Below are 12,570 nucleotides of genomic sequence, written 5' to 3'. Positions count from 1 at the left end.
CCCCACACATGTATTTACACTTCCCATTGCCAGGAAGCGGCCCGGCTTCACCCAGGCTGGCGGGCGCTGACCTCAATGGAACCCGGCTCATAGGCACTGACCTATGGAACCCTTCCCTGGGCGCCTCCCGCCAAGCCGGCCGCTGGCCCTTTAAGACGCTCGCAGGCCCGCGGGCGGAGTTCCGTCAGGTTCGAGCGGTGCGCGCCCGGCCCCGCCCCGCCCCGGAGGAAAAACAAACTCACTTCCGGCCGAGACATCCCTGCCGGCCGGAAGTGAAGAGAACTCGGGGCGGGGGAGGCGGCCGCCTGGGTTCGGCCTGAGGGGAGCGTTGGCTGGATGCCCAGCGGGGCCATGGTGGCGGAGTAGAGCAAAGCCCGCGCCCGGAGGCTGGCGGTGGGAGGAGGTGAGGGGGCGCTGCTTAAGGGGAGGGAAAGAGGAGAAGCCGCCGCGCCTATCGGAGCCTGCTCTAGTCTCTCCCCCCCCCCCCCAGCGCTCCCTGAGCCTGGAGCCTGCCCCCCCCCGTCCTCGGCCAGTGCCCCTAGAGACTGCCCCCCCCCCCCCAGCGCTCCCTGAGCCTGGAGCCTGCCCCCCCCCCCGTCCTCGGCCAGTGCCCCTAGAGACTGCCCCAGCCCCCCCCCAGCGCTCCCTGAGCCTGGAGCCTGCCCCCCCCCGTCCTCGGCCAGTGCCCCTAGAGACTGCCCCAGCCCCCCCCCCCCAGCGCTCCCTGAGCCTGGAGCCTGCCCCCCCCCCGTCCTCGGCCAGTGCCCCTAGAGACTGCCCCCACCCCACCGCTCCCAGAGCCTGGAGCCTGCCCCCCCCCCGTCCTCGGCCAGTGCCCCTAGAGACTGCCCCAGCCCCCCCCCCCCCCCAGCGCTCCCTGAGCCTGGAGCCTGCCCCCCCGTCCTCGGCCAGTGCCCCTAGAGACTGCCCCAGCCCCCCCCCCCCCAGCGCTCCCTGAGCCTGGAGCCTGCCCCCCCCGTCCTCGGCCAGTGCCCCTAGAGACTGCCCCAGCCCCCCCCCCCCAGCGCTCCCTGAGCCTGGAGCCTGCCCCCCCCCGTCCTCGGCCAGTGCCCCTAGAGACTGCCCCAGCCCCCCCCCCCCCCAGCGCTCCCTGAGCCTGGAGCCTGCCCCCCCCGTCCTCGGCCAGTGCCCCTAGAGACTGCCCCAGCCCCCCCCAGCGCTCCCAGAGCCAGGAGCCTGCCCCCCCCGTCCTCGGCCAGTGCCCCTAGAGACTGCCCCAGCCCCCCCCCAGCGCTCCCTGAGCCTGGAGCCTGCCCCCCCCCCCCGTCCTCGGCCAGTGCCCCTAGAGACTGCCCCAGCCCCCCCCCCAGCGCTCCCTGAGCCAGGAGCCTGCCCCCCCCGTCCTCGGCCAGTGCCCCTAGAGACTGCCCCAGCCCCCCCCCCCCAGCGCTCCCTGAGCCTGGAGCCTGCCCCCCCCCCCGTCCTCGGCCAGTGCCCCTAGAGACTGCCCCAGTCTCCCCCCCCCCCCAGCGCTCCCAGAGCCAGGAGCCTGCCCCCCCGTCCTCGGCCAGTGCCCCTAGAGACTGCCCCAGTCTCCCCCCCCCCCCCCCAGCGCTCCCAGAGCCTGGAGCCTGCCCCCCCCCCCCCGTCCTCGGCCAGTGCCCCTAGAGACTGCCCCAGTTCCCCCCGCAGCGCTCCCAGAGCCTGGAGACTGTCCCCTGCCAGCCTACCTCCCTCCTTCTCCCCCCCCCTTCCTGAGACCCCTCTTGTCCCTGACCCCCATGCTCTCCACTGTCATGTGTATCCCCAGGACCTGGAGACCACCCCAGCCCACCCTGCCCGGCTCCAGCCCTCCCCCCCCATGCCTGGAGATTATTCTTGCCTTAGCTTCGCTTGGTGAGTGCCCCCAAAGAATGGAAACTGCCTTCCCCCCTCCAAGCATGGACGCAGCTCCCTTACCAGCCCTCTCCGGCCAGTGCCATCTGCAGCATGGGAATTGCCCCTTTCTCTATTACACTCAAGCCTCTTCTCCACAGACATGTAGAGTTAAGAAGTAAATTCTTCTACTTCTCCAGACCGCCATCATGCTAAAACAAAGTGTGATGGAGGTCTGGAGAAGTAGAAAAATTTACTTCTTAACTCTACATGTCTGTGGAGAAGAGGCTTGAGAAGAGGTCAGCTCAAATCCGAATCCTTAGTAGATAGAATTCCTCCTTTTGTCGAAAACATATACAAACATTACCCTCTGGACTCCAATTGCCAAAAACAACAACAAACAAACCAACTTTCCTTGTTCTTTCACAGCTACATCCCTTTTCCTGCCTTCCTTCCCAAGGAAGAGAAAATGGGATATCTTTCCCTGTAGTTGGGGGTCAGGTATCACTCTCTCCAAACCAGACTTTTCATTTGTCCTTGAATTGGCAGAGACTTACCAGGCATTCCAGAGGCAGCAGTCCCAGCAAGCATACACTTGCATGGTTCATACTCTTTGTGTGGACAGACATGACATTTTCTGAAACACTTATGAGCCCATCCCATTGAACTGTGGTGTCCAACACACTAGCCACTAGCAGCTATTTGGTCGGTTGAGTGTGGCTAGTTCGCTATAGCAGTAGCTACTGTAGTGGCTACTGCTTCAAAACTTATTGGATACCACAGCCATAGAAGTTGTCTTAAGCCTGTGGGGCAGGCTTACTGCTAACTGGAGGCATTTAGATATTTTGAAGTAATTGTAAAACTGTTGCTGAAGTACCTTTAATAACTGTTAGGCAGCATCTCCAATGATGTGGAGTAATTGGTTACACTGTAAGGAAGCTGCTTGCATGTAAACAATGTGTAATTGGGATATCTCTGTCTTATATGATTCTGAGACTTAATTAGCTAGTACTTTTATAATGGCTTGAACATGCAGTACACTATATGTGTTAAGTTTTTATATATGATTATGGTTGAATCTGTTTTCTATTCTAATCCTTTTTCTTTGCTCAGAATTTTAAAGCTAATTCCTGAGGTGGTAAAGTTTTCATGGCTTGCTCTCGACCTGGAGGTGAATTAATCTATTTTTGGGGAAAAATGAACCAACTTGGGTGTACTACTTTAAAGTTTTCAATCAGAAATTTTGTACGTGGGTTAAGTCAATTACTTCAAATATAATGAGCTTAGCATGGTTTGTAGATACATTGAGATAGAAAGAACAGAACAAATTTGAAGAAAATTGGCTTTAATTTTAAGGTTGAGCATTTAAATAGGAAAATGTCATACATGCTTACTAGAATCTTGCTATATGTCTTGACCGATCAAAAAAATACAACTCTTAAACATTGGGAGTGGTGGAGTACTTTCAGTTGGAAGTGTTAGACAAAATTACCTAGTCAAAATTAATGTATTATTGAAAGATATGTATCTATGCTTAATTTATTACTTTCAGCACACTTGGTTCTGGAAATGTATTAGAAACTGTGTACTCTTTTATTTTTAGCAATGTACAGATCATCAAGGACAAGATAGTGTTCTGTGATTTTGCTTAGGCTTTTTTAAGTAATAAGCAACTATTGTAATTGTTGCAATATTGTTTAACTAACTAGGAACAGATATCCAAGAACCTTGGACAACAGTTGCAAACAGCACAGAAAAGTAAGATTAGGGTGTCTCATGAAATAAAACAATTTGGGGGCATTTCCTGTCCGTGATAAACAGGGATATAAATATAAGTAGAATTGAGTTAATGCGTTGGAACAGCATGAAGACATAACTTCTGCAAAATCTGTTCTCGAGACTAGGTCATTTGTTTCTGTATTGTGCTGTTGAATCTTTGACCAATAATATTTTGATTTTTAAGCTTGCATAAGCTTTGGTTATTTGACACAGTCCATTTGAGTCAATTTCAAGGTCGTAGAATTTTTTAAATAGTAAATGTTCATGATTTCAGCTATTCACATCAGAAATATCATGGTGTTGTAATTGTAGGGGTCCTGACTAGGGATGTTACATATCAGTTAATTGAATAGTCAATTAACCTAATGTATTCTTATCAGTTACTCGACTATTCTATAGTCATCTGGGGTGGGGCCAGCAGCCAGTGTGCTCTGGCCCCACTCCCGAGGAGCCTGTTGCCACTCCATGCTGCTGCCAGGTGGGAGCTGATCTGTGAGGAGAGCCAGTTTAAAAACCAGTTCTCCTCACGGACCAGCTGCCTGTCGCCCAATGCTGCTGCCTCTGCTACAGCTCCTGGGGATGAGCTTCTGGATTTGGCGTGAGCCAGAACTGAGCTGGGCTGCTGGCCAACCTACTAAAAAATTTACTGGCCCGGGGTGTGTGTGTGGAATATGTGTAGTCTAAAGCATTAACCTATAAGCTTTTGCTAATGGGTTAATCGACTACACTATTACATCCCTAGTCCTGACCCCCAATAGGAATAGTATGTATGTGTGTATGGTACTGCTACCCTTACTTCTGTGCTGCTGTTGGCACTGTCTTCAGAACTGAGCAGCTGGAGAGTGGCAGCTGCTGGCCGGGAGCTCAGCTCTGAAGGCAGAACTGCTACCACCAGAAGCAAAGAAATAAGGATAGGATGGTATTGTATTGCCACACTTGTGCATTGCTGCCTGCGGAGCTGGGCCCTCAATCAACAGCCACCCAGTTCAGAAGGCAGTAATGCAGAAATAAGTGTGGTGTGGTATATCATATTGTCACCTTTACTTCTGCGTTACTGCTGGCTGGGTGCTGCCTTCAGAGCTGGGTGCTCGGAGAGCAGTTGCCACTTTCTGGCCACCAAGTTCTGAAGGCAGCACAGAAGTAAGGATGGCAATACTGCAGCCCCCCTAAAATAAACTTATGATCTCCCCCCACCCCATCTCTCTTTTGACCAGGACCCTTAGTTTGAGAGACGCTTGGGTCTCCCATGTGAAATCTGTATAATATAGTGTAAAAGCACAGGAAAGAACAGATTTCATGATCCATGATGCATATTTCATGGCCATGAATTTGGTATGGCCCTAGACATTTCATAACACTGATAATTTAAAAGTGAACTCTAACAGAAATTATCTAAAATCTGAGAGAGTGTAATGTTAAAGATGGTGGAGAATTTGAGATGGCTTTTCTTTGATTTTCACATTTGAAAGGCACTGAGGTTAAGACGTGAGTTCAGAAGGCATAGTACGCCTCATAAGAGAGCCTCAACACTGGAGCTTTGGGTTGCTACTGTGTAGTAATATTACTAAATATTAATGTCTAGCATATTGTTTTCAACAGTCCAGGATGTGCCCATGTCAGACTGAATAAGGTATTCAGTGAATGAAGCAGGACTTCATCAGAGGCCTTGCTTTATTGATTGTGCACCTTGCACAGGCTAAGACATTCTGGTGGTACTTAAAAATAGTTTGATTATAATTTTTTTAAACAAAAAAATAGGTAATTTCTGTAAAATCTTGATGAGAATGTTAAAGTTGTAGTTAAGTTCTCAGAAGTCAGGAAATGCTGGATCTCCTTGGAGAGATGTATTATAATGTATTTGTTTACATGTCTATCCCTTGAGAAATAGAGAGTAAAATATGCTGCAAATATGCATTGAGGAAAAGTATGTAAATGCAATGAAGACTGTTATGGCAATGCATATGCACACTGGGCAGAGTTAAATTGAGATGATCGCTAATAATTTATAGAATTTTCCGAATTGTTTTATTTCTCATCCTCAATATTGCAGTAAAATAGTTCTTGCTTGTATTATTTACTGCAACAGCTAACTTTGGAGAGAGAATATTTTAAAAAATATATTTGGCCTGGTCCCAATTTGTTGCTGTTGAAGATGGTTTTTACTTTTTATTCTGCAAAGCTGTGTTTGGCATTCTTGTATTACTAGGGAAAATATTTTGATGTCACAAACAAAACCATATAACTTAATTGCAGCATCAAATAGGAGAAGACGAGTTCACAGAATTGCCCCTTCTTTAGACATAACTCTTTTATTATTAACAAGCTAGTGATGCAAATGTTAGAAAAATGTGATGAGTAAGTGGATTTATATTTAAGATAATTAAGTTTTTTCCAGTATGCATGTTAATAAGAAATGACATAAAATGAGAGAAAACAATTGTTAAGTCAAGAGATGTCTCTGATAAAATCAACAAGATAAAAAATACTCATGCATGGGAGTTTTGCTTGTTGTCAGGGGAAATCTTATTAAGTTTTTCATTTTTACTCACATTTTATGTTCACTCAAGTTCCGTATCAGTAGTTCAGTATCAGGCTTTACAGAATGTTTAAAAATATTTGAGTAAGCCTACAGAAACAGACCTGTGCAGGCTTATTAGTGTTGTTCTTTGGCTCAGTTATAACACAGTTCCATTTCATAGTGAAGACCTATGCAACAACTTTAACTTGATAATGGGATTCAGTTAACTGAAATTTAAGGTCTTGACTAAGTTACATAACCAAAACAAGCTGTAAACTGGTCCCAGTGGGTGATATTGATCGTGCAGACTGGCCCTGAAGTAATTTCTGTTGTGATTTGGGAGCCATAATGACCCTTTTCACATAGTGGTGGCAGCTCTTTAATCTTAGGTTTCCTAAAAACACATTATTGGAGTTAAATATTTAACACATACATCATACAACTATATTCTCTTACCTGTTCTCCCTGAGTGACCCCTTATTCTGTATTTAGTCCCATTAATTTCAATAGGGCTGCTTGACAAGCAGTTTGTGGATACCTGGGGTGGAATCTGATTTATTTTACATAGCCTGATTGCAGGTGGTATGAAACTTTTCATTGTGGCCTACATCTTGTTAGAGAAAGTAACAGACAACCACAAATGAAAAGGAAGTGTGATGTAAGATCACACTGGCAAGTACAGAAACTGGTCTCAGAAAAAATATTATGAAAATACTTTTAATTGTGTTTCATGGGGTAGCCGAGTTAGTCTGTACAGGAAAAAACAACTCACTTCCCTCCTTCCCCCACCCCCCTTTTCTCTTATTTATTTTGGGTCTGCACATCCTAAACTCAAAACTCTGGTCATCTGAAGAAGTGGGCTGTGCCCATGAAAGCTCATGATACCATCTACATGTTTTGTTAGTCTATAAAGTGCTACCAGACCATTTGTTGTTTTTAATTCTATTGTAATGCAGTTCCAGTGTTTCAGGGAAAAGCAGTGGTATGCTGACTACAATTTGAGTATCAGTCAATGCATAGGGTGTTGCAGTTTTAAGACCCCTGTGATATGAAAGTTAACTTGTGATATTTCTGCCAGATTTTAAGAATAGGTGAGCTATCTTAAAATTGTTAGGGGGGGGAAATCTGTATTCTGAATACAAAAGGAAAATAAGAAAAATATACTTGTTTTAAATATAGCTGATTTGTTGTATGGCATTAGTAAGGATATTGCTGGAATATTTGGTCAGGAAGAATGTCTGTCTAGTCATAGAATGTTTAGAATACTGAGGATTTGTGGAAAATATTTAGAAATGCTGCCAAGAATTGCTAATTTTGGATACTTGTAATATTGTCACTATAATTAAAATAATAATTTTGATTAGACAATTACTTCAAGCTGTGTACTTTCTTGTTTCATTAGGTGACTATCATAAAAGCAGAAGAAATTATCTGGACTTTATTATTGATTTCAAGGCTAATAATATTTAGATTGAGACTATTGCTCAAGGAGTGCTAGTTCACCAAGCCCGCTTTTCCAAACGTCAGTGCTAGGGTTGTTTATCTGGTTAACCAATTAAAAAGGGGTGCAGGACTCACTGGAGGGACCCCCTGCTGCAGGCAGGTGCTGCTCCAGCCCAGTTGCTCCTGGCCCTCTCTGGTCTTCCCCAGCAGCCAAGGCTGCTGGTTCCTGGCCCCCCACGGTGGGTGAGGCTGCTGGTAGCCCCATGCAGGGACTTGGTGGTGCTGGAGCAACCCTCCACCCACAGTTGCTTCATTCACATCCCCATGGTCATCTGATAGTTATTTGCTCTTAACTCAACATACAACAGATATTACTAATGCAATTTATGGTAAGCCTTTAACAATTGAAAATGACACAGTTTTAGGTGATCGTTTACTAAATATTTTCTCAAGGCATTAAATAGTCAACTGCTAATCCGTGCATGTACCTACACTTACATAGCTTGAAAAAGTAGTATAATATTTGCCAAGACTGTCCAGTAACTTGAGGAACTGTACCTATCAGTACCATTCCTGTGTGGGTTAAGTAACAATCAAAACCAAATGTATAAATGGGTACCTTTTAGGAACTGATTAGGTATATAAAATCCCAGTTAATAAGTTAACCAATTAAACCTTAGTTTTAACAGCTAACTGATTAAGTGGGATCCTGTTCTCCCACGCCTACTCCCAGGTACCAGTTAACTGGTACCCAGTAAAGGTAATGCTTATCGGGTAATGGGGTAACCGGTTACCCGTTCACATCCCTAGAAATGATGCTAATAGATTAACCTTAACTGACATGTGGTGAGGAGAATGAAAATGTTTGGTTTATAGTCAGTGTATGTATACCTTTAGTATGGCATTAATAAAGCTGAGCACCTCTAGTTACCCAACTTTTATAAAGAATCTATTCTTAATTTATTAGCTTGGTAGAAGTGATAGAATTTATCTTAAACTGCTTTTATTCTGAGTGTAGAGGTAGCCCCATGTGGGAATGCCAGGGCTAACTACTAACATGAACTGAAAAATCTTTAATCCATTTTCTTAAAGCATTGTCTTCATTGAACTTATTACTACTTTTAGCGTTCTGAATTCTAATAACACCCTCTCTTTCTTTGTGTGTACCTGAAGAATGAGCACATGTCGTTGGTGTACGCCTGGTGGTTCCTCCACCACTCAGTTCCTAAGGACTTATGCTTCCAAGACTTTGTCCCCTGAAGACTGTGCAGCAGCCAACGATGATCTCTGTTACTGCCTGGAATGTGTGGTTGAATATCACAAAGCAAGGGATGAATTGCCCTGCTTGTTGCAGGAGGTAATTGTCTCCAACTGAACTGTACAGAATAAAACATTTGAGTTACATCAGAAAGTGGGATTTGATGGTGGTTGTGTCTGACTGAGGGAGAGGAATTTTGTTGGGGCTCTTTGTTTAGCTGACTGTTGCAGGAGGCATATGCTGTCATTTAATTGTTAAGTTCTTGTAATGTGCTCTATTTCTGTATTTAAATACAGAACCGTGTCCCAATATCAGTATTCTGGCTAAAATAATTATGAAGCTATTAAGCTACCCAGAAATGAATAAACTATTCAAAAATGTATTAATTGGTACCTACAGTTTCTGACTGCCACTAAAGTTACTTTAATGAATCTATAATCTAGGGATGTTAGATAAAGTTTATTTTAGTAATTGTGTAGCTGCAAAATTTTTATCAGTTATACGGTTACTAAAATACTCCCCCGGGGTGGGGCCGGCATCCAGTGCACCCCCACTCCCAGGGAGCCCTCTGTCACCAAACGCTGCTGCTTTTATATCAGAGACAGCAGCACAGGGTGCCAGGCAGAACCTGGTCTGTGAGGGGAGCCACTTTAAAAATTGGCTTCCCGCACAGACTGGCTCCTGCTTGCCACCCTGTGCTGTTGCCTCTGATACAGGGGCATTAGCGTGGGGTGGCAGCAGCCTCTGTCCACTGTGGGGGGCCTGAGCTCCCCACAGACAATGCCCCCCATGCTGCTGCCTCTGATATAGCAGCATATTGGCTGTCTCCCTCCCCTCCCACTCCTGCACTGCTGCCTCTGTATCAGGGTAGTGTGGTGGGATGACCAGGCAGCTCCATGGTGCTCATGGGAAGCTGGCTTATCGGTTAATTGTTTAAACAACTACATGCTAAAATCCCTACTATAATCCATCAATTCCAAATTGAAAATGTTGTCGATGATCTATATCACCTGAGATCCATGCCCAACTGTTACTTTTCTGACATGGTAGAAGAACATTAACTTTCCAAAACAAAGTAATGAGCTCTTAGAATCTCATCAGCATTTCCACATAATGTTAAACATCCACAGTCTCAGCAGCCTATATAGACTATTGTTTCATTGGTTCCTTTTTCCTGAATAGCTCTTATGGGAGTTGGAAACCTCCCGTCTCGTTGACCACTTTGAGAAATCTATGAAGACAGCTATTGGAGAGGATGATGAATTATTTATAGTGGATGACGATGGGGAAACGAAACTGTATGGTTACACAGGCCCAGATTTTGAAAACAACCTGCGAGTACCTCTTCTAGAAATACTGAAATATCCATACCTGTTGCTACATGAGCGAATCAGTGAGTATTTCATGGCTTAGAAGGATCCAGTATTCTCATTGTTGGAGAAGCTGAAAATAATTTTTAAACAAGCATTAATGAAATGTTTAGTTGCCCTGCTAAAATAGGGGTAATATTGCAGTAAGTACTAAAATAAATTAGCTTGCTTTGGTTTTGGTTAATCTCTACCATTTATGTCTCCTCTTGTTTAGGTGAGCTCTGTGTTGAGGCTCTTTGTAAAATGGAACAAGTTAACTTCTCCTTTCAGGTCTTTGACAAACATCCAGGCATTTATCTGCTGCTGGTACACCCCAATGAAGTGGTGAGTTATTTCTCTTACAGTTAGAATCAGAAAAATTAACTCACTTTGAGCTTTTACTGGGTACTTCTGTTTCAGGCATTTGATTGTGTATGCCGCCTACCTTTGTTCATTTTGGCAAAAATAAGAAGTCTACTTTTTCAAAGTTTATTCATGTGTGCTGTATCCTGCTCATGAAGCATGTAACCTTGATTAGTAATGGAATTAGTATGTCTGGGCACATAATATTCTTATCTATGATAATAAATGGTTATTATACAAAAACAACTCTTCTCAGCATTGTTCAAGAGCATGCAAGAAAAAACATTGGTGAAAAAGCATTAAAGTCAGCAGACTAATCAATGTTTGCTGTTTAATTTGGGCCATTTGTAACATTAACAACATTTCGGTTGGTTTTATATGGCTTTTATCAAGATGCATAATAGGAACACCTAATAGTTTAAAACATTTAATTTCTGCTGAGTCTTCTCTTGATAGCATGTGTTTTAGAGTGATCCTTATACTGAATTGAGAACCTTAAGAAACATTTGTTTTTCAAAATAAAAATATACCCAAAGGAAATTCCACTACACAAAGTGAGTTTGAATAATACTGAGATTGTATATCCAAATTCTTGTGTTTAAAAATAAAATCAGGGTGAAGATTGAAAATTTAGCATGATTCTTCATTCTCGTCTCTTTTGTTTTTGTTTTTTTTTGTTTTGTTTTGGTAAAGTGTGTTGTTGAATTAGAATTTCGATAGAAATACAAATAAACCGAAAAGAAAATAGTTGTCCAAGAATAAAGGGGGGGGGGATAAGAAGTGAAGAAGAGGAGGGGGATGTCGTGTGTTCAGAAAATTCATATAAAGTGGAAATTGTGATGTAATGGTGGATCACTGATAACTGTCAAGGAACATAAACTATGGATCCTTTGTGTCAGAAATGTTGAGAACTTTAAAAGTTCAATTTAAGTTAATAAGTGTTGCAGGTGTTCAGCATCTCTGAAAATAAAGATCTATGCTTTCAAGTATATTTTTCATGCCATTCTTTTCAAGATAGCCCAATACTATGTTCATAATCCAGCCTCTTTTTAAAATCATGTTACACAGGTAATTGTACCATTTTAACAACACCTTTGCCATTGCTCCTAGAGGATCTTTGTAACTGAAATAGAGGCCATCTTGTTCCCGTTCCAGGCTACTGCACAAGAACTACCCTTCTTCCTGTCAGTATCCTTGATGCTCCACAGGCTCTGGGCTCACCCAATAATTCACTTACCATTGCATTTGGGTGCCCAAGCAGTTCAGACCTGCAGCCCCTTCCAAGCGTCATTGCCAGGGCTGGGTACTTTGACCTGTCCCAGAATCTCCTCTCGGCTATAGCGCTACTACAGCACACATGCCAGCAGGGGGCTCAGCGAGAGCAGGAGAGGATGATGTAGTGACATAGCATCAGCAGGCATAGTTGTCCTTTATTTTAGTTGTCGTCATTCTGTTAAGAGACCAATGAAGGCTAGACAATATTTATAGTTGTATGTAACTAAATAAGGTCTGAGGAGGAGATTTTAACCCTAGACCATCACAATGGGAGAACTCTGTGCCATATGTTCTCGTTTGAAGCAGACCTTGGTGACTTTCATAATGTAGTAGATGACAGTAGCTTATCTCTTTTTGAACCCACTCCCTTAAATAATCTCTGGGATACCAACTGCATCTGTTTTGAAGGTCACAGGTATTATAAAAATGGTGACTTTCACAAGCCAATTAGCATTGCAAAGCCAAAAAAGACCTATGGAAGGAATTGGTGCAGAGTTCGATGAGTGTGAGAGTGCCCCTCTTCATTTACTCCCTTGACATCATCTGCTTAACTCTGCAGGGTGACTGATTATCCTATAAAACTGCCTCTTGTACAGCATAGTGTGAAAGTGCAGGACCCCGACTAGATCTACCCTCATCTTCCTGGCAGCTTCAATAGCTGGGGGAAGGACTGAGGAGTGGCAGATCTTAGGATCTAAGCCAGGGGTGGGCAAAAGCCTCTCAGCAGGCTGGATCCAGCCCACCAAAGG

At 44.4% G+C, this 12,570-nt stretch overlaps 1 protein-coding gene across 1 annotated transcript in view; it reads left to right on the top strand.

Annotated features, from left to right (window-relative positions):
• Nucleotides 1-235: 235 nt before the first annotated feature.
• Nucleotides 236-12,570, top strand: part of SETX (senataxin) — a 58,596-nt gene continuing 46,261 nt past the window's right edge. The window contains exons 1-4 of the mRNA XM_075905822.1: nt 236-403; nt 8,750-8,933; nt 10,017-10,227; nt 10,419-10,528. Coding sequence (XP_075761937.1) covers nt 8,751-8,933; nt 10,017-10,227; nt 10,419-10,528 — 504 coding nt within the window. The 5' untranslated portion in view covers nt 236-403; nt 8,750. The remainder of the gene's footprint in view (nt 404-8,749; nt 8,934-10,016; nt 10,228-10,418; nt 10,529-12,570) is intronic.

The sequence above is a fragment of the Pelodiscus sinensis genome, chromosome 22 (assembly GCF_049634645.1).
Source record: "Pelodiscus sinensis isolate JC-2024 chromosome 22, ASM4963464v1, whole genome shotgun sequence".
Lineage (NCBI taxonomy): Eukaryota > Metazoa > Chordata > Testudines > Trionychidae > Pelodiscus > Pelodiscus sinensis.
Note: the sequence above shows the minus strand (reverse complement) of the source record. Positions and strands in the feature narration are given on the sequence as shown.